This window comes from Phascolarctos cinereus, unplaced genomic scaffold (assembly GCF_003287225.1).
Source record: "Phascolarctos cinereus isolate Bilbo 61053 unplaced genomic scaffold, phaCin_HiC Scaffold_5;HRSCAF=322, whole genome shotgun sequence".
NCBI classification, from domain to species: Eukaryota; Metazoa; Chordata; class Mammalia; order Diprotodontia; family Phascolarctidae; genus Phascolarctos; species Phascolarctos cinereus.
In genome coordinates, this window is record NW_027555958.1 from 198,337,856 (window position 1) to 198,359,971 (window position 22,116).

Consider the following 22,116-nt stretch of genomic DNA (forward strand, 5'->3'; position numbering starts at 1 on the left):
AAGTGCCAGATATGTGGAGCACCAAAAAATATCAAACACAGAAAAGAAATCTGACTATATTTTAAGAGAGAGGAAATAACTAACAAAATGGGAGTCATTTCCTAATCAGTTTTCTGTGGTTTGCTAAAGATCAAAATCAACACCAAACATGATTTTTTAAAAATAGGCATAGGCAATGGATGAAACAGCAGACATCAACATGGACTATCACTACTTCCTAAGGAAATTTAACCAACAAAAGTCAATTGCCATAACGCAGAGAACAAGAACACCTACCTCAGACAATAAACATCTGATCTCTCCAAACAGAGAGAATGACTGAGAATACAAATCCATTTGCAAAATATTACAAAAGACCCCAATGAAAAATTTTGAATCTTATGATTTCATAAAAGAGCAAAAAGAAATGGAGGAGAAAAAAGCTTACACAGGCAGCTGGGTGGTACAGTGAACTGAGCAGAGGGCCTAGAAACAAGAAGACATGAGTTCAAATAGGCACTTACTAGCTGTGTGATCATGGGGAAGTCATCTAACCTCTTTGCCTCTTTCTCATCTATAAAATGAGGATAATAGTAGTATCCACTTCCCAGAGTTGGTATAAGGATCAAATGTTTTGAGAACCTGGCACATAGCTTACTATGTATTAGTTGTTGTTTCTGCTATCATTATCATCTTTATAAGAAAGTCATCCTAAGGGTACCTAAGGATAAGACTGGAAGGAAGGTGAGACAAAAATTGGAAAAGTTCTATAAAGACTTCTAAAATGAAATATGTCTCAGATACCCTACATGAGGAAGTAGAAATGTCACTAAAAGAAACCAAGATAGGAAGAACAGCTAGACCAGACCAATACATAGAAAGGGACCCCCATGGAGGAGAGAACAATTTTAAGTGCTAAAGAAATTATTCTCAAAGTATTTCAAAAAAGGAAGCATTTGAAAACAAATTCCAGATCTAATTAAACCTTCCCCCCAAATAAAAGACAATCAAGAGAATAACAATATGAAGATCCTACTTTCCAACCCATAAGGACTTTACTTTTGTTACAAAAATTTTATAAGACAAACATATCCAATTTTTGAGGACGTCCTTAATGAAATGCCAAAAGACAACATTGTAAGTTTTGACAAGTGATACTCTACAGAAAGATACCTTTTGTAGTCACAGAATTAACTAAAAAATGCAAAGAATTTAAGATCCTATTGTGCTTATTTTTTGTTGACTATAAAAAGAATTTCATTTAGTAGAGCAAAATGCCACCTGAAAGACTCTCCTCTAGGAATGTGTTTCTCAGTCATATAAAAAAATCATGAGATTCTTAAAAACTTTAACAGAAGAGATGACTCTGATAAGGCACAAAACAAGGGGAGACATGGCCACTCAAGTTATCTAACAGGGGAGATAACAAGCAAACAAATATGCAAAAACAAGCTATATACAGGATAAATAGGAAATAACTAACAGAAGAAAGACACTAGAATTAAGAGGAAGGGTTGGGAAAGGCTTCCTGCAGGAGACAGGATATCAGGTGGGATTTTTTGTTTAGTTTTGTTTTTAGGCATTTGGGGTTAAGTGACTCGCCCAAGGTCACACAGCTAGTAAGTGTCAAGTGTTTGGTCTGAGGCTGGATTTAAACTTGGGTTCTCCTGACTTCGGGGCCAGTGCTCTATCCACTGCACCATCTAGCTGCCCCCTCAGGTGGGATTTAAAGGAAGCCAAGGAAGCCAGGAGGTAGAAATATGGAAGGATAGCATTCCAGACTTGTGGGACAGCAATGGAAAATGCCCAGAGTCAGGAGATGGAACATCTTGTTCGATGAGCAGCTAGTAGGCCAATGTCAATATATCAAGAGCATGTGGCAGGAGTAAGGTGTAAAGGCCAGAAAGGTAGTCCGAGGAGGCTAGGTCACGAAGGGCTTTAAACACCGAACAGAAGGTTTTGTATCTGATCCTGAAAGCGATAGAGAGCCAGTAGAGTTGAATGAGGACAGTGACATGGTCAGACCTGCATTTTAGGAAAGTCACTTTGTTAGCTAAATGGAGAATGGATTGGAGTGGTGAGAGACTTGAGGAAGGGCAACTGCTGGCGCGGGTTATTGAAATAATCTAGTATGAGGTGAGATACTGCACCAGAGTGATAGCAGTGTCGGAGGAGAGAAGAGAGCATATTTGAGAGATGATGCAAAGGTGAAATGTACAGGCCTTGACAACAGGGGGATAAGAGATAGTGAGGAGTTGAGAATGCCTAGGATGTGAGCCTGAGGGCTCCTAAAGCAGGAATATCGGCAGTAAAAGAATAATGCAAATTGCCATTAGTAATCCATAAATAAGAATGAATGTTGTCTTTTGTTATGATACAGCGAAGGATGATTTTGTATAAATACGATAATTTCTTAATGGAGATGTCTTTAACTACTCACTGTGCTCATAAGCCAAAAATACCATCATAATCTAAAATATCCAAAAACACAAGTGCCTCCCTAAACAAAGTTTAAAAAAAAATCTGTCATCAAATTTTATAGTTAATAGTGGACTTCTGAATTGATATAAAATCAATAATGCTACAGGCATATTAAAAATATTTCCTGAGCTCTTCCTGCACTAGGTGAATGTCAGTTTCATTCTTTAAAGAATAACACTATGGTAAAATCTCCATCTTCTTAGAAACTATCAGGCAAACTGAGATTAGACAAACACGTTAACAGATGTTTTAATCATTTAATAATCAAAAAGGATACTGGTCCGTTTGGGGCCGTCGAAAGTTCTCTGGAAGGTTAGCTTCATAGAGCATTCTTGCCTTTGTATTTCCCATATCTTGCATGCACTGAAAATTAAAAATTTCAAAAAAAAATCGGTCAGAGATAAAACATAAATAACTTCCCATCTGAGTACTTATTCAAATAACAGATACAAGAGTCTTCACTTACAAGTATATTTCTTTTTCAAAGAAACTTAATTTTAAATTAAAGCTATTAATCTATTTCTTACACATGGTATATTTCCCATAGCTTCAGACACAGTAATATCTTTTAGTTAAAAAAAATTAAATATATGTACTTGTCTCATAAAAACTACATTCTGTAATGTCTGTTTACATGCAGAAGATATATGTTTAGTTGACTAAAAGTATTTGAGATTTTTTTTTAAAGGACAAACATGAAAATTTAACACATTCTCTCTAGGATGTATTTCTACAGATTCATAAGAAATACTCAAAGAAAAATATAAATAAATATAACTTTTTTCACCAGTTTTAAAATATTGGCTATATCTTGCAACATCTGTATTGAATACAAACTAACTCATGATCTAAGATACACAAAAGAGGGTGGGAGGTCGGGGAAGAGGAAGAGAAGCTTTTGGTAAGCCTGTCTGATTGCTGGTACCTCTTTATATTAAAATACAGTGTGGAGTAGTCGGAGGATGGAGAGAGGCAACAAATGTAGATTTAGAAAATTCTTACAATTGGAAAGAAACTTACAAGGAATCTAGTCCAACACAGAACTAAGCAGGAATTTACCTCTAAAATTTCTAGATTAAGTAAATGGTCACCGAGACTACATTTGAAGATGTCCAGTGATGAGGAACTAATTGATCAACTAATACATTTCAGGACCTAGGTTCAACAACCTTACACAAGCCATTTAATTTCCCTTTAAGTTTTCTCATTTGTAAAATGAGGACACTAAAGAGCTAAAAGGGATAATATGAGAAAAATGCTATGAAAACAGTAAAGTGCTATTTGCATGTTATACTGTGCTTTATTTTCATGTACAGATTAACAATAATAATAAATAATAATAGCAGCTAGCATTTATGTAACACTTACTATGTGCCAGGCACTAGCACATTAATTTACAATTAATATTTCATTTGATCTTCATAACAACCCTGCAAAGTGCTATTATCCTCATTTTACAGGTTAGGAAATTGAGGCAAACAAGAGTTTGAGTGACTTGCCCAGGGTCACACAGCCAGTAAGTATGTGAGGACACATTTGAACTCAGGCCTTCACGACTCCAGACACTTCCTGATCATTTAGCTACTTACTGTCTTCACCTAGAACACCAAAGTAGGCCAGAACTCCCCACCCCCAATTTAGTATTTAATGAATCAAGTTTAAACACAAAAATATGAATTTTAAAATTACAAAATTTTGGTGGTTGTCTGAAGCATATACAATCAATAAACTATCAAGGCCAAAGGTGAACCAAATGTGCAATTTACACTCTAATTTCTGGGCCACAGTCTAAGTTGGTACTTTACACAAAATTCTCTTTAAAAGGGCTTTATAAGAGATAAGTAGCCCATATATCAAAAGCATTATTGAAGCTCAGATAATTACCTAAAAGTATGCTACTATCTACTTTCTAATAAGTGATGTTCCGAGATAAAACAAAACTTGATCACGAAGTGTAATGCAAAGAAAGAACAAAATAACCTGGTGAAAAAAAAAAGAGGTAGACAAGGACAACTTCAACACCCACTTTCTCAACAAGCTGATTTCCCAAATATATTTATTTCTACGTACTTAAGTGGTCATGATGGGTATATTTAGGAAAATGGGACTGTGATGGCATTTACTAAAATACAAATTTATTTAGAAAATATTCATTTGCAGCCACTGTAATTTGTTGTGTAAAGCAGAAAACCAAAAAAAAATCACTGATGAATGTGTTACACAATTATTTCTTTACTCATAATGTCACATTCTTTCTTTACTCATTATTGGTGACTCCGTTTCCAAAGTTACCAATGATCTCAACCGCCAACTTTAATGACCTCTTCTCAGGCCTCATCCTTCTTGATCTCTCTGCAAGTTTTGACAGTGTGGATCATCTTCTCCAAAATATTCTCTTCTCTCCAGGTTTTTATGACACTGCTCTCTAGTGGTTTTCAATCTTCTTTTCCTGGATCTTCATCCAGGTCATGCTCACCAACTTAATCTTGTGCAGTGTCTGTTCACAAGGGTCTGTCCTTAGCCCTCTTCTCTTTGCTCTAGCTTCTATGTCTCTTGGTGATCTCCTCAGTTCCCAAGGATTTAATTAACACTTCTATGCAGATGATTCTCAAATTTATTTAGGCCTAACCTCTCTTCTAGTCTCCAGTCTCACAACAGCAATTGTCTATTAGATAACTCAAAATGGATGATTGGTAGACATCTCAAACTCAGCATATCCACAAGTGTATTCATTATCTTTACCCTGAACCCTCCTCTCTTCCCAACTTCTTTATCACTGACAGGAGCTCTACCACCCTCCCAGTGACCCAGGCTGACAACCAAGGTGTCCACCTTGACCCTTCACTTACACTCAGTTGCCAAGTCCTATCATTTCTACCTTTTCGACACCTCTCTACTTATACATATGGCATTCTTGTACAGGCCCCCATCACCTCACACCTGTACTACTGAAATAGTTATGGCTGGTCTCTCTCATTTACCTATCCCAGTATATTCTCCACTCAGGTCCCTAAATAATCTTTAATTACAGGTCTGATAATATTACCTCTCCACTCAATAAATTCCAGTGCTTCCTATCACATCCAGGATCAAATATAAAATTCTTTGGCTTTGGAAGCCCTACACAACCTACTCTCCTTTCTATCTTCTAATCTTCCTGTACTTTTACTTCCTTCCACCTAATCCAGGATCCAACAGCATTTGCCTTCTCGCTACTATTCCTGGAACACAACAATTCCATCTCCTTTCACTTCTCTCTCCAGCCCATTTTCAACTACCTGCCAAAAATTGATTTTTTAAAGTACTGATATGATCGTGTCATTTTTCCTACTCCCTTTCTGGCTCCCTATTGACTCTAGGATAAAATAATATCTTTTCCAGCCCTTCACAACTTGGCCCAAACCTACCTTTTCAAATGACTAAGTTTAAAAATATTAGATACAAAAGAGATTTATAGAACAACAGGAACCAAAGAAATTAACCCAGAAATATATTTATAGAACAAAAGTAGCAAATGAAAATAGCTAAATCAAACACACTCTCTAGGTTTTCAGCTCTAGATCTACAATTCCATTTGTTTTATGAGGCTGAAGGAGAAAAATTATTTTCTGATTTTATCTTCAGGAATTAGAAAGTTGGCTATACATTGGACTCTTCTAAACAATATAAATTAGAAAACTTTTAATGATGTTTCAGTATCAGCAAGTTGATAAGACAACACCAGCACCAAATACATAAAGAATCACTGTTTAAGGAATACATACAATTTATCTGCCTTAATGTAAGCATACCATTTCCTTGGATGATCATTAACTAGTGGCTAAATAAGAACTCACGTGAAAGTACTTTGTAAATTATAAAGCATGATACAAATTATTATATTTGATGTGTAGAACACTCAACAACAGAAGATAAAATATACTAAACGTGGCCAATCTAAGATTTATATCCATTCGCTATGTTGAAAATAACTTCATATTTGGCCATCAAGACAGAAAACAAAAATAATATGGCTTGAAATTTTTGTTGTGGTAAATACTGAGAACATTATGATCTAATATGACATCAGAAAGTAGCATTAGGATGTAAATTTAAGGCTCAAGTGAGGTTATTTTTTGGCTCCTGAGCTTAATCCAGAAAGGTTCTTTTACTAGTCTGCACTGTCACGTGTATCTCAACATGGAAATGACAAATACAATACATCAAAATTAGTAAGCCTTGATATGAAAAACACTTGGTTCATAGCCAACACAACTATGGCAACATGGGCCAAATAGCTGGTTAATTTAATCTCTACTTTGTGAAGGAAGTAAATATTAAATTATATGACTTGGTCATATAATTCATCAGTAACAGGAAAAGCTGAGTTGTTATTCTTTTCCAATTTCTTAGGCATTCTAGGACATTCCACCCTTCTATAATACAATTACAATACCTGAGGTTTAGTAAGGAAAACATCTTCAGTTTAACCTTTTTTTTTTTAGTTCACTAGTCCAAATTGTCTAATCTAAAGCAAAGTCTTCACTTCTCTAAACGCCCTTCTTCAACCCACAAATGACAAATTTTGGCCGCTCCATTTGATGGGGGAGGGGAGGGAGGTTATCAAGAGTTTTATTTATTACTTTACAACAATAACTTTTTAAGAGCTGGAAGGACCTTAGAAACCACCTAATTCCAGGACAGTACACTGGAAAGAACATTGGATGACTGAGTCTGAGGACCTGGATTCTAAGCCTTTGACATTTAATGCCTTTGTGACACAGAACAAGACATCTAACCTCCCTCAGTTTTCTCATCTTTAAATTGGAAAGGAAGGTTGATAAATAGATAATAAATTAAGTAGTCTCTGTAGTTCTAGATCTATAATCCTATGATTCCTACACTTTTTTGTATTATTGGTGCTTTCTGACCACCTCTGCCATACTGAACCTTCTCCTGTCATAAAAATCATCACTCTCCATCCCTTAAAAGCTGATAGAGTGACTTCATCTGACAATGTATACAACATTCTGCCCTAGTAGCCCCCTTGCTCTGCCAAAAGGATGAAGATATGTTTTATTATTTGTTCTATACAGCAACAGAATAAATTCTTGACCTAGAATAGAACTAAGAAATCATCCAGTATACCAGTCCCACTTTCTGTTCTACAAATGAGGAAAGCAAGGTCCAACAAATTCCCTATAGCACTATATGATATGATCCTCATACTCACCTTGTGAGGTAGATGCTATTATTATCCCCATTCTACAAATGGGTAGAATGTATAGAGTCTCAGCTAAGACTACAAGAAATTTAGTGATTTGCCCAGGATCACTCAGCTCCTAAATGTCTGAGGCAGCATTTGAACTTAGGTCTTCCTGACTCCAGCTCCAGCATTCTATCTATTCTATGCCCTAGCAGCGTCACAGCCAAAGAGCTGGGAGTAAATCCAAGTGTCCTGACTTCTAGTCTTCTTTCTATAACATAACGAAAATCTTCAAATATTGTAAATAATAGGTATCCTGAAATTTCACATGTAGTATAGGAGCCCATAAAAGTATTTCCTGTTGTATAATCAGCAAAGCATTGGATTTATTTTTCTTTTACAACTTCTGTTGCTCAAAAGAGGAGATAACTGTTAGAAGTACATTGTTAAGAGACCAAAAAAGTTGAATGCTCCTGGAAATTAAGGATGCAATTTCCCTGGTAGGCTGAGAAAAAGCAGATTGGTTGTAGAGAAATGAGGCTGATAAATAGCATGTATTTATTTTGGAACAAAAACTAAGCTTTTTCTCATATTTATCTTCAAACTGCAAGCCTCTTGTCTCTAGCAGCAAGGGATTTGAGTTAAGAGTAATGGACTAGCTATAGGAAATACTAGTCTAGTTTCTGAAAGCAAACTAATCCATAGGGAATAATCTTCCCAATTTTTAAAAGGAGAAAAACATAATTCTTAAAAACTTTGTTTACGTCTATTCCTCTGACAGAAGGAGCATGCCTGTGCCTCTGAGAACAAATTTGGCTCCTATCTTTTAAGCAAAGACATATGCTAAAGAGTAATTCAAACACTGGAATTTCAAAGACACTGAAATCCGTTTCCATAAGCCACTATCACTTGATTAATTATACCAGAAATCACTATCACTTAATTATTAACTCTGAATTCTTCATGCTTAAAGTACAGCATGAAAAAAAGGGAACTTTGCTATATTTAAATCTAACAATTGCTCTATTTTTGAAATAAAGTGGAAAAAATAAAACTATAGAGGGCTTTCAAAACAAAGCAATAAAAGAACCTGTGAAGGTTTCTGAGGAGTGGAGTACTACAGAGTACAACAGAAAAACTATATTTTCGGAAGAGTAAAAAGAATAGATTGGAGGGAAGAAAAAAGAGAGACTAGTTTTAGTCTCTGAAGTAAAATACTTTAATGGAGAAGAGTACCTAAACTGGGGTGGTTACTTTGAGAGTGGAAAGAAGGGTACAGATGAAAGAAGGATTTCATATGTAAAACTGTAAGCATCTGGCAACTAAATGAATATATAGAGTGATTCTATATATATAGAGAGAGAGGAATCAAAGATCACTTTAAAACTGTCAAAATGATATTCCTAAAGCACAGGTCTAACCAGCTCTTTCTCTTGCTCAATAACCTCCAGTGCTTCCTATTATTTGTAGGATCAAATATAAACTCCTCTGTTTGGCATTCATAGCCTTTCCCAAGCCAGCTCCAACTCACCTTTTGCAGCCTTTATATATTACTCCTCTTCATGAACTATTTGGTCAAGTTAAACTAGCAGCAGACATTCTTGCCATTCTCACAGAGGCCACTGCATCTCCCATTTCCATGCCTTTGCAGGAACTGTTCCTCATCCCTAGAATACATTCTTTTCCTCACCTCTGCGATTTAGAATTCCTAGTTTCAAAGCTCAGCTCCAACACCATCTCTCTCATAAGAGTTCTTTCTTATCAATCTAGGCAAGACGTAATGAGGGCATGAACCAAGTAGTTACTGTGTAAGTAAACAGGTGTCAGATTTTAAAGTTGTGGAAGATGTAGAAAGAGCACTATCTGGCAAGTGACTGGATATATTGGGTGAGGGAGAATGATGAGTCAAGGATAATCCAAGGTTATGAAATTATAGGGAAACTAAGGAAACATGGAGCACTGAGAAGTTCAGAAGAGGAGGGATAGGTCTGGTTAGAAAGACAATGAGTTCTGTTTGGATATGTGGAGTTTGAGATGTCTTTGGGACTTTCCAGTAAGCAAAAGAAATACATCCACAGTTAGAGGGGCATGATATCAAGGGATTTGGAAATGAAAAAGAGAGGGGAAGTTCACATCAAATGGCCTCAATATTCTCAGGGAAAAAAAGTTAAGGTTCTCAGCTGTGAAGGGGAAGGAGATGTGGGAGCCTAGAGTACCAAAAGGACTTGAAGTAGCTTCTGTGGGAAGTGAGATGAAGAATCAGAGGAAAATAAAGGATTGCCTCTTTGATGTGAGGACAATGAAGTTAGGCAACATAAATTTATAATGCACTCAACATTATGTGACCTCATCCAGCTCTGATCAACAGAGAGTGAGTAGGAGCAGAGGAGGAAGATGATAAGAATAATCCAGCATTAAAGTCTGGCAAGGGATGAGTGGTGATAGGACAGAAGGGAGTAAATATAGACTGTGGGGGATGAACTGGTTAAGCACAGGGTCAAGATTGGAAGGGGAATAAAGTTAAGCCAAAACAGGTATAATGGGCTGGTAAAGTATTGAGAGATAGAGGCATTAGAGATCAAGACTTGGGCAAAGAATAGGTTTTAAAGCGATGAGGTATAAGGAGAGATGGAAAGATAGAAGTAGAGTAATATCAGAGTTTTTGATTAAAAAGTAGAACTTGCAATAATTGTGAGATACAGGATATAACTATCTCCTTGTGTAAGTGGAGTAAAGGAGGAGATTTTAGGACACTGAGGAATTGGGAGATTAGGGAGCTTGAAGAAGCATCAATATAGATGGTAAAATCCCCCATTATAAGGACATATTTTATAAATGCTTAATTCTCCCACATAATCCTTGTAAGAAGAGTATGTAAAATGACCCTAAATCCAAAGACCTTCATACACTAACTTAACGGAACCTGTAACAATGAGGTTGTACAATTCAGGTCAACGTCCCTTTGTGAATGTTTTACACAGTTCCATTATTAACCAAGATAGCACCGTGGACAGAGCGCTGGGTGTGGAGTCAGGAAGACCTGAGTTCAAATCCAGCATCAGACACTAGCAATGTGACCTCGGGCAAGTCGCTTAACTATGTTTGCCTCAGTTTCCTCATTCATAAAATGAGCTGAAAAAGGAAATGGCAAACCATTCCAGTATTTCTGCCAAGAAAGCCCCAAACGGGGTCAAGAAGAGTCTTCTGAAACAACTGAACAAAACATATACTTTCAATCTGAATACGGCAGTGACCAAAATAACAGCCAAATCCCATTTTACAAGTTCTCAGAGATTAAACAGGACTTAAAATCTTATACTGCCAGGCTGCAGAATCTAAGCTTCCAGAGGGTAAGAACCGTCTCCCTTTGGTATCTGTATCCCTAGCACCTAGAAGTGCCTGGCACATAGGAAGTGCTTGAAACATTCCTGCTGGTTGACTGTAATAATGAGGATCATTTCTCCAAATATTCAGCAGAAACTACTAGCTAGAAAAGTCACATGAAAACTAGTTACACTTGCTTATTCAGTAATAAAATGCTAAAACAGAAAAGTGTCAATATTTCTTTTTTAAAAAATCATGCCAATTAGTAAGGACACCACTATAGGACCCTAAAGGGTTTGACTGCTTCGATGGTTATCAGATTAAATACCAATTAACATTCATTAAGATGTAATTATTGCTCTTTTGAGGTTTGTTTTGATTCCAGTCTAGTGTCCCCAACAAAAGAAAAGCTCTTCCAGATATGCTTGTTGAAGCTAAAGATTTCTGTGGTTCCATAAAAGAAACCAAGATAGCAGTCAGCATACTTACAAATAGAACCATTTATTCAATGAACTAATACGAAACCACATAAAATATTCAAGCAGAATTTCTGCCAATTTTAGAAAACTAGAGATTGTATAACAGGGAAGTTCAAAAAGCAGTATCCCGAGAAGGGGTATCTTACTGAAACAGGTGCATATGATCCAAAGTTTTTATCTTAAAGGAACAGAGATATCTAAGAGAACAGTCACAAAAAGCCAAGAGTATCAAAAATGAGATTTTCCTTTAGTCTATAAGAAACAGCCATGGAAAAATGCTACTCCTTCATGGTATTTTACAGTGGAAGATCTTCTACCTATTAACAAGAATTTATTAAGCACTTACTATGCACAGAGTCCTGAGAATACAAAACAAAAATGAAACAGTGCCTGTCCTCAAGGAGTTGACTTTCTATGGTACTCAAAAAATGAAAATGAATTTCCTTGGAAAAAACATATTCTAAGGAAATAAAGGGAGAAAAAAATGAGCAGAAATAGTTAATATTCCCTATAAAGGAACACCTAGATGTGTCTTGAAATAGAAGATTATCTGTTACAAAGGTAGTACTCTCTTTTTCAAAATGTTGCATAAACTTTAAGGTACTATATAAATGTTATTTTTGTCAATATACATTTAACTTCTGTGACATCTAGTTAAAAGAACTGGTGATATTTTGCCTGGAAAAGAAAAGATCTGCTGGGGAAAGGTGAAAAGAACACATGATAGTATCTTTAAGTATTTGAAGAGCTGTAACTTGAACAAGGGATCAGACATTCTGTTTGGCTTATTAACAGTAATAAATGGGTGGAAACTGCAAAGGCAGATTTTAGCTCCAAAGGAAGAACTCTTTTTAAAAAATTGGAGCTATCAGGGGCAGCTAGATGATGCAGTGAATAGAGCCCTGGCCTTAAGAGTCAGGAGAACCTGAGTTCAAATCCGACCTCAGACACTTGACACTTACTAGCTGTATGACCCTGGGCAAGTCACTTAACCTCGATTGCCTAATCAAAAAGAAAAAAAAAACAAAAATTGGAGCTATCTAAAAGTACAGAAGCTGACTTGAGAGATAATAAGTGCCCAGTCAAATGGTAGCCATCCAGCAGAGGTAGGATGACTACTTGCTGTGGTTGTAGAGGGGAATCCTAACTGGTATAGATTAGACTGATGACCTCTGAGGTTCCTAGCAATTTGAAGGAGTTTGGGGAGGTGGGGAGGCACAATTTCTTCTTCCTCTGACGTGGAGCCCATAGTGCTGAATAATCCAATTATGAAGTACACTGAGAGAACCTAAACATATTTTGTGATTAACTTAAGTGATTAACTTTACTAGTCCAGAAAAACAGCTGGCTTTTCTTCCAAGTTCACCAACAGCCAACAAAGCCATCTATTCCTTAGTCATGTCTCTTTCTCCTAGCTAGGAATCTCTCTCCCTTTCGCCCTGCTATTTTCTAGAATGTCCCATACCTCCACTTTCTGAGTGGAAGGTTCTAGGCTAGAAACCTCCAATTTCTTAGTGTGACTGGTTCCCCACCCCTAAAGAACCAGTTAAGACCTACCTCAGCAGAACCCTCCCATTCCTAGAGAACCTGAGCAGCTCTAATCAGATGGATGTCTAGAAACTGGAGATGCCTGAGCTACATTAAAGTGTGGTTTCTAAATTCAACTGCTCACTTATATCAGAAAAAATTTTGAGCACATATACTATATATTTATTAATTATGTACAGGTATTACTCTAATAAATCATGTACATTATAAAACAGACAAAAATTTTAAAGGATAAGATAAAGACGAAATAATGTTTTAATTTTTAATTTCTTAATATTACAAAAAACCTTTTGCCTTCACTAAATATATTGTTACTAATAACCTTTTTTGAAAAAGTTATATGATTAAATATGTTTCATTAGTTTCAAAAAATCCCTACCTATATCTGAGAGATAGGCTAACCTTGTAAATAACAGTGTTTAATAATTGTTCAGTTAATTTGATCAATGGAGATAGCCAATGTGAATATTTTTTAAATCTTTTTAACAAAAGATACATAATACAACAAACCAATAATAGGTCATAACAATGAACAACAGCTTTTCAGTAGCTGTTTATCTGTATAGATATTCACAATACAAAATTTGAACATAAAAAATAAGTTTTCTGAGTTCAACTGAGCAAAAATTTTCTTCCTCAAATTCATTCTCTATTCTTTTGCAACTCTACTTACAGATTCAATCATACTTTAACTTCCTATTCATGTCTGTATTTTATTTATGCTTCTGTGTGGATGTAAAGATCAGCAAAGTGAGCTAGTTTGGCTTGACAGTAGAGTGGAGGAAAGGGAATGATGTATAAGAAAACTTTGAAAAGGTAGGTTTGAACCAAGTTGTAAAGGGCTGGAAAAGATACCATTTATATTTGATCCCAGAGTCAACAGGGAGCCAGAGAGGGAGTAGAAAAAAATGACATGATCATATCAACCTTAGAAAAATCACTTTTTGGCAGGTATTTGAAGAATGGACTGGAGAGAGAAGTGAAAGGAAGTAGGGAGACTCTATTAGGAGGCTGCTACAGTAGTATATGAGAGAAACAATAAGGGCCTCAACTACGATGGTGATTCTGTAAGTAGAGAAAAGAAGACAGGAAAGAAATGTTGTAGGAGGTAGAAATGGAAAGATTAGGCAATTTATTGGCTATGTTGCAATGACAAAGATGACACTAAGATTTTGAACATGGCTAACTAGAAGGATTGTGGTATCCTTGACAGAAATATGAAAGTCTGAAAGAGGGATGACTTTTGAGAAAGACAATGTAATGAGATCCCAAACCATCTGTTCCTTGACAGACATCTCCATCCCACCCAAAAAGAAATGGGGGTAGGGAAGGGAAGGAAAAATTCCTTTACTAAGGAAATTATATAAAACCAGAATTTCATATAACCTCCTATAGTATGATGCTAACACAGATCAAGATAGTATGTTTTTAAATATTTCTAGTTTAAAAATGTCTTCTAATTCCATTCTCAGAGCTAATAACTCCAAGTTCCTATAACCTGAAAAACAGTTCGGAAACCTTCATGTTTTACAGTGAGTCTGAAGAATCTTAACAGTTTCATCACTTGAAAATATAATTTGTTTGCTTTCTTACTGGAGTCCTAGTATCTTCAAAGTACTGAGTTGAAATGCATAAAAAAATTTTTAATCAGCTGAATAAATGTATTTTTAAAGACGTTCTTTAAAAAGGGATAAAGAATAAACGTGACGGAAACTCAGAAAAGCAGGAAAAAAGACAGCAAAAAAAACGAAGACAAAAGGAATTAGCAGCATAAGAAGCAATATTAATTTCAAATAAGCAAAAGAGCAAGTCATTGCTTCACTGGGTTAGTTTCTGTAGCTGGGGATAACACAGTAACAGATAAAATTTTTTTCAGTGAAACAAAAATCTTAAGTATAAGCATGGTAATAACAGGCAAGGAAGAATAACAGAAATGAAATGGTCTTGAAACAAGATAATAAAAATGGGAGGGAATTAAAGAGAAAAAGAAAAACAATAGGCAAGTGATCACATCATGATAAAAGATGTCATTTGGAATACAGGAAATGTAGCAAGTGAGTTTAACTATTGCTCAAGTTTAATTTATTAAAAATAAACTCAAAAGTCTATGCCTTCTAATAAGCACATGTCAAACTTACAGAAGTAAATTTAAACATCTACTCTATATATACCTTAACAAATGAATACTGGGGACAAGCTCCTTTATGTGAAATTAATAATGTTTAAGAAAAAGATCTTTATGGATTATGTACATTTATGAAATACATGAAGTACACCATGAAATACACCACTAACTAGAAAGCTTCCTTTTGCCTGGAGCAAAAGTTTGGTTTTTGTTCCTAAACCTTGTTTTCTGTGTTATGTTCTCTTTCCCTCTACATGTTGATACCTGTCCCCTTTCTAGGCTTCTTTATATATTCAGCATAACATTCTGAGACTGTTATCTTAGCAAATTCTTGAGAAGAATTCTTTCATGAAAAGGATTTGGGAAATTCTTTCTTCAGAGTCAAGACAGGAACTCCATGACATTGCTCCATGTCAGTCAACAAGCATTGATTAAGCACTACTACGTACCACACAATGGGTTAAGCCCTTTTTTATGAAAACAAGTAGTCTGTGAAAAAAGTGGCAAATCTGGAAGCAGAGAACCTGTGTCTGCATCTTAGCTTTGACTCCTACTGTTTATGTGTTATTGGGCAAGTTGATTAACAGTATTTGGGTCTATTTCCTCCTCTGAAAAATTTAAATTAGATGACACTTAAGGTTCCTTCCAGCTCTAGACCCATGATTCCATAAGTACAGGAGCAGAAGTTGCAGTATTTCTGGCTAGGAGGAAGGAACTGGGTTTTAGCTGCTTTGAGGGTGAGGGAAAGGCTGCAAAAATTTTTGTTGAGCCAGATTCCTCAGCATTTATCATATAATAATGGCCTTTAAGTACCAGTTGCCAAAAGATGTAAGCATTTACTTCAATTGTTTAATAAGATTTTAAATGCCTATATTTTAGTTTGAGAAAAGAATGTAAGAGATATGTGTGTTCAAAACTGAACTCCTACCTTCAACATATATCCATAATAATAAATAAATGAATATAGCGTTCTAAAGTTTGCAAAACACTTTACAGACATTTAATTGAGCCTCACAACCCTGTGAGGCAATAATTGCAGGTATTACTATCATTATTTAACAAATGAGGAACCTGAATGTCAGAAAGAGTAAGTGATTTATCCATGGTTATATATCTAGTCAGTATCAAAGGCAAGATTTGAACCTAGGTCTTCCTGACGGCAGGTCCAACATTTTATCATCCAAGTTACGCTGTCTTACAGCACATATATGCCCATGCAAATACAGTTACCTCTAGGTCATAAGATTTCTTATTGTCTCATTAATAAACTTTTAAATTATCCTTAGTCTTCATATCCTTTCAAATTCTCAATATGCAATTACTGGTATTTCGAAGAGATCAACTGTAATATTTATGAAACAACTCAGTATGTTTACCTCCTTCCTGCACTTTCCATTTTAACAAAACAAAGAATTTGTTGTCCAAATTGTTGTTCAAAACAAAACTCAAGGCACAAACTTTTAAAGAAAATACATTTTATTAACATTTTACATAATATTCAAAGTAAACTAAAAACAAATATAGCATTCATTTACAAAGATTAGGCACAAGGGTTCAAGTGGGAGGAAGAACATAAAGGCACAATGCCTACATCTACCATTATATACTTGTTAGGGTCTCTCTACTACATGTAGACTGAAATTTTGAATTGCCTTAACTGCATAATAATTTTCTAAAATCTTTCATTAAAAACAGAAAATGAATTTTTATAGTCCCTAAACACATTCTCCAAGTCAGTAACTCACCTCTACTACCACTTGAACTTTTCCAGAATAGTTCTCTATCTTCCTCTCAAAAGCCATCAGGATTTCTTGCATAGGAGCAAGCTTTCAGGACAGGTTTCAAGATCTTTTGGATTCCAGCTGCTGGAAGAGAAGGGCCACCATTTTTGGTCTCAGGAACTCTTAGGAAATATTAGTTACAGAGTCCATTCCCTTAGGTTTCACAAAAAAAAAAATTTTCAGGGGGTGGGGATTTTTTTTTTCTCAATGGAGACAGGGAAGGAAAGTCAATAATATAACCACACACCCAGCTCACATTGCATAATTAAATAACGGTGCTGTGGAATTAACTACTAGTCTTTTTAGCTGCTCAGAGTTTTTAAACATAACTGAATGGCATGTATCAACATATTTACTAATGGCTACTGGTTAGAAGTAAGTAACTTTCAGAGAACATATTCTTCCTGATTGGCAATTAACTAAACACAACTATAAGTTGTGATTTTCTAAGAGCTGAAAAGTTTCACATAACTAACTGAACTCAGCTAAGTAACATTGTTGTCATCTCTACTTACTGATCACGTTTCCATATCAAATAGTATTTAAATGACATTCAGTGATAAACAAACTACATAATAAATGAGAAAACATAAACACTAGAAACTTATAGGTCATTATTTGATCTCTAGAGAGTATTCGGTGAGTTCATCCTAGAAGCCATCTATAGGAAGTTAGATGAAATTCTATAAAAACAGTCCAATGAGGTAGTTTATGTAGCCCTGAGAACACTATAATGAGACAAGCATAATGAGAAAAAATTAGTAACAGAATAAATAAATCAAGTACTTATTCTGGAGATTAGCTTTTCATTATACTGTTTTAAAGAGAAATAAGTATGAATTATTCATTCTTTAATTTAATGGAAAAAGTCTGATTAACCAGAATTCAATAAATTTTAAAAATTTTCTAAGCAGCTACTTTGTGCAAGGCACTGTGCTATATGCTAGAGATACAAAGAAAAATGAAACCTTCTCTAGTCTCAATAAGTTAACATGTTCTGGGTAACAACCTTTTTTTTCCCTTGTTTGGCAATTGGGGTTAAGTGACTTACCCAGGTTCACACAGCTAGTGTCAAATGTTTGGTCTGAGGACGAATTTGAACTCATTTCCTCCTAACTTCAGGACTGGTGCTCTATCTACTGCGCCACCTAGCTGCCCCATAACAATCTTTTTATTTAAATGTTTAGTGTTGAAACTTCTAACCCTACCTTTCTTGAAAGGATCATTACTGTGAACATTAAATTGGGGTAAGTGTGAATGGAACCATGAATACATACTGAAGGTTTTTGTTTTTAAAAAAAAAAAGGGGGGGTTTTTAAGACAAAGAAGAAAATGACAAGATAGCAACCCATTTCTAAACAGAGCAAAAAAGGAATTCCAATTATTGTTAAGGCATTTTTAATAAAGGTTTTACTATAACATAATCATTGGAACTATAAAAATCCATATAGCTGTAGTACAATACAGAAGTTGACAGGCCTAGAACAAAGTAGTATGTTTTTTAAAAGCCTTTTTTTTTTCTCCTGGGGAGGCAATCAGGGTTAAGTGACTTGCCCAGGATCACACAGCTAGTGTCTTGAGGTCACATTTGAACTCAAGTCCTCCTGACTCCAGGGCTGGTGCTTCTATCCACTGTGCCACCTAGCTGCTCCTAGAAAGTCTTAAAGGGGGAAAAAAATACCCTGATTCTAAGTATTTTCAGAATATTTACTATCATACTAAGTTATTAAATATGCTTTGTTGGGATGTTTTGGGTCCAAACTTGTGGTTTTGTTGGTATAAGGAACTCCCAGAAAGAAAGTCTAATAATGCAGATCAACAGTTGTTCCCTAACTTATACACTTAATTGCTCAGTTCCTCGAGCAATTTTTTAAGTGACATTGCCCACATTTCTAAAGCAAGCATTGTCAGAGTTGACACTTAAGCCTAGGTCTTCCAGATTCTCAGATGAATTCCCTTTCTACCATATCAAAGACTTACATAGATAGATTTTTCTTTTAATTACAAATTGTACCCAGTCCTTCTAAATAAGATCATATGGCTACCCTGAAATTTCTTTCCCTTCTTTCCCTCTGGATCACAGAAAAGGTATTCCTGTTCTTAAAGACAGGGCAGCTAGGTCTGGGATCAGAAATACCCAAGCTCAAATCTGGGCCCAGGAACTTCCTAGCTGTGTGATCCTGGGCAAGTCACTGCTTGCCTCAGTTTCTTCATCTGTCAAATGAGCTGGAGAAGGAAATGGCACACCACTCCAGTATTTTTGCCAAGAAAACCCCAAAAGGGATCCTGAAGGGTCAGACACGACTAAAAATGACTAAACAACAGACTCCTAAAGTTAATCCCTCTATCTACACCTTTGATCCTATTACTTCCTTTCTCTTCCTGATCTTTTTACATTGGTCATCTCCTCTCCTCTGGCATCTTCCATCTTTTCTGCTTCCATGGCTTTTTCTACCTGCCTAGAAAACACACTATATCTTTACAATCCTTTAAAAAAGAAAGGCTTGCCCTTCTTAGACTTTTTCATCAGAATCAACTAATTCTCCATCTCTCTCTCTTTCCTTTCACTGCTAAACTTCTTAGAAAAGCTATCTATGTATAATGCCAAAACTTCCTTACTACTCAGCCTCCTTAACTCAAGTGAACAAGTATTAGTCAGTCACTCTACTATAACACCTACTATTTGCTAAGTGCCAGCTGGGAATATAAAAATATATTATATATAGATACAGATAATATTTTAAAGGGCAAAAAACCAGACCCTCCTTCATATGCAAACAACCATGTATAAATAGAACATATACAAGATAAATCAGGGATGGTCTCAAAGGGAAGATACTAAATGAAGACTCAGAAAGGCTTCTTGCAGAAGGTAGGCCTTTAGCTGAGACTTGAAGGATGCCATGAAAGCCAGGGAATGGAGATGAGAAGAGTTCTAGGCAAGAGCAACAGCCAGGGAAAATGCCCAGTTGGGAATCAGAATGATGGGTATATGTGTTCAAGGAAAAGCAAGGAGGTATAAGAAGACTAGAAAAGCAGGATGAAGCCAAATGATGAAGGGCTTTCAAAAACAGTTTTCTACTTCATCTTGGAGAAAACTACTAAAACTAACTAAATAGTGCAGTAACATATCAGACTTGGGCTAAGTGGAAGATGGTCTAGAGTGAAGAGAGACCTGAAACTGGCAGACCAACCAGAGGACTACTGCAATAGTCCAAGAGTGAGGCAATGAGTGCCTACATCAAGATGGTGGCAGTGTAAGAGGACAGAATATACTAAAAACGTCATGAAGGTACACACTAAAGGACTTGATAACTAATTGGATGTGGCTGGGGGCTGGGGAGACAACGAGAGAGAATTAGGAGCTGAGATGATACCTGGTTTGCAATCTTGGGTAATTGTGAGGATGGTGGTGCCCCTGAAGTAATAAAAAAGTTAGGAATAAGAGAAAGTTGACAGTGGAGGAGGGAGGGTAAAAGATGATGAGTTCAGTTTTAGACACATTGGGCTTAAGATGTCCACAAGATCTTCTCAATATGTCTGATAGACAAGTGGAGGTGTGAGCCTGGAGATCAGGAACAAGATTAGCTCTGAATAAATCAATCTAAGAATCATCCTCACAGAGATGATAATTGAATCCATGGCAGTTGGTAAGTTCAGCAAGCAAAATCGTATAGAGAGAGATGAGACCAAGAACAGAGCCTTGGGAAACATTCACAGTCAGTAGGTGTATGATCCAACAAAGGAGACCAGAATGAGGGGGGGTGGGGGGGGAGAAGATAGGAGAAAAATCAAAGGGCGGTGTCATAAAAACCTAAAGAAGAGAATAATAAGGAGATGAGGTTAAATGACAGTGTCAAAGGCTCCAGAGAAGCCAAGAAGGAGAAGGATTGAGAAAATGTCATCAGATTTGACCATTAAGAAATTATTGGTAACTTTACAGTAAAAATAAAAACCAAAACCCTGCTGTTAAATTAATCTGGTCATTTCACTACTTGGGAGGCAAAAGAGAGCTAGTAAAAGCTTGAAGAACTGAGGAAAAATACACCACTTTGCCTGGACATATATAGAGGGGTTCACCTTGACAAAGAGAAGGGCCACCTTCAACTCTTGCAATATGAATTTGGCCCAGACACAGCTCACTAAAACTCTTCTTCCAAAGTCAATTACCTTCCAGTCACCAAATTCAATTATCTTTTTTTCAGACCACATCTTCCTTGACTAACATTAACGTTTGGACATGCTGATTATCCCTTTCTTACTGGATATTCTTTCCTCTCTGGACTTCAAAATCCCTGAGCTCTCCTGGTTCTGGTCCATTGTTTACAACTGGTCTTTCCTTTTGATGGTTCTTCATCCTCATTCCAATCTGTTAAAGGTAGATATTTCCCCAAAAGTCTGTCTCTTATTCCTCTACAATTCTCTACTTCAGAAATCTCATTTACCCCCCATGGTATCAACTACCACCTCCATGTGGATAATTCCAAAATCTCTATCTGCAGTTTGTCCCCCAAGATTCAGATCCCTATTTTGCAGCTCAAAACATTTTTACTTAGATATTCTACCATCACTTGACACTTAACATGTCTAAAACTGAATTTATAATTTCCTACACTTTAAACCTGGTCTGCCTTTTGCCAGTTACTTTTCTATAGCTCCACAATTCACCTGGTCTCCCATGTACAAAACTTCAAGATCTTCTGTGGCTTTTCCTTTCTCCTGACCTCTCATTTCCAAATCCATCACCATCAGATCCTATGGATTCTACCTCTTTGACATCTTTGACATCCACTCCCTCCTACCTTACACTACCCTTGTATATAGGCCTTCATTATCACCTAGACAACTGTATCACATATCCATTTTCTCCTTTTCATATGCTCTACAACCACCACCATCATCAAAAAAATAAAAATAAAAACCAAAACCCTGCTGTTAAATTAATCTGGTCATTTCACTACTTGGGAGGCAAAAGAGAGCTAGTAAAAGCTTGAAGAACTGAGGAAAAAGACACCACTTTCCCTGGCATTAAAAGTCCTACTTCAGACCTGAACCACCCTATCATTCCAGCCTTGTCTCATACTACTCTCCTCAATATACATTATACTCCAGGAGATCTTGAGTATTCTACCCTCTCCTCCCCCCAGCCCCAACCCAAAAGTACCATGCCCTTGCCCATTTCTGAGCCTATGCTCACACTGGTCCCTAAGCCTG

At 36.2% G+C, this 22,116-nt stretch overlaps 1 protein-coding gene across 3 annotated transcripts in view; it reads right to left on the minus strand.

Moving 5' to 3' along the window:
- Positions 1-22,116, minus strand: part of SMAP1 (small ArfGAP 1) — a 214,598-nt gene that overhangs the window by 105,887 nt on the left and 86,595 nt on the right. For 2 of the 3 annotated variants that reach the window (XM_021000139.2, XM_021000140.2), the window contains exon 3: positions 2,738-2,823. In XM_021000139.2, coding sequence (XP_020855798.1) covers positions 2,738-2,823 — 86 coding nt within the window. Of the gene's footprint in view, positions 1-2,737; positions 2,824-16,866; positions 16,987-22,116 lie in introns of all 3 variants that reach the window. The other variant, XM_078155295.1, reaches the window with a different exon arrangement.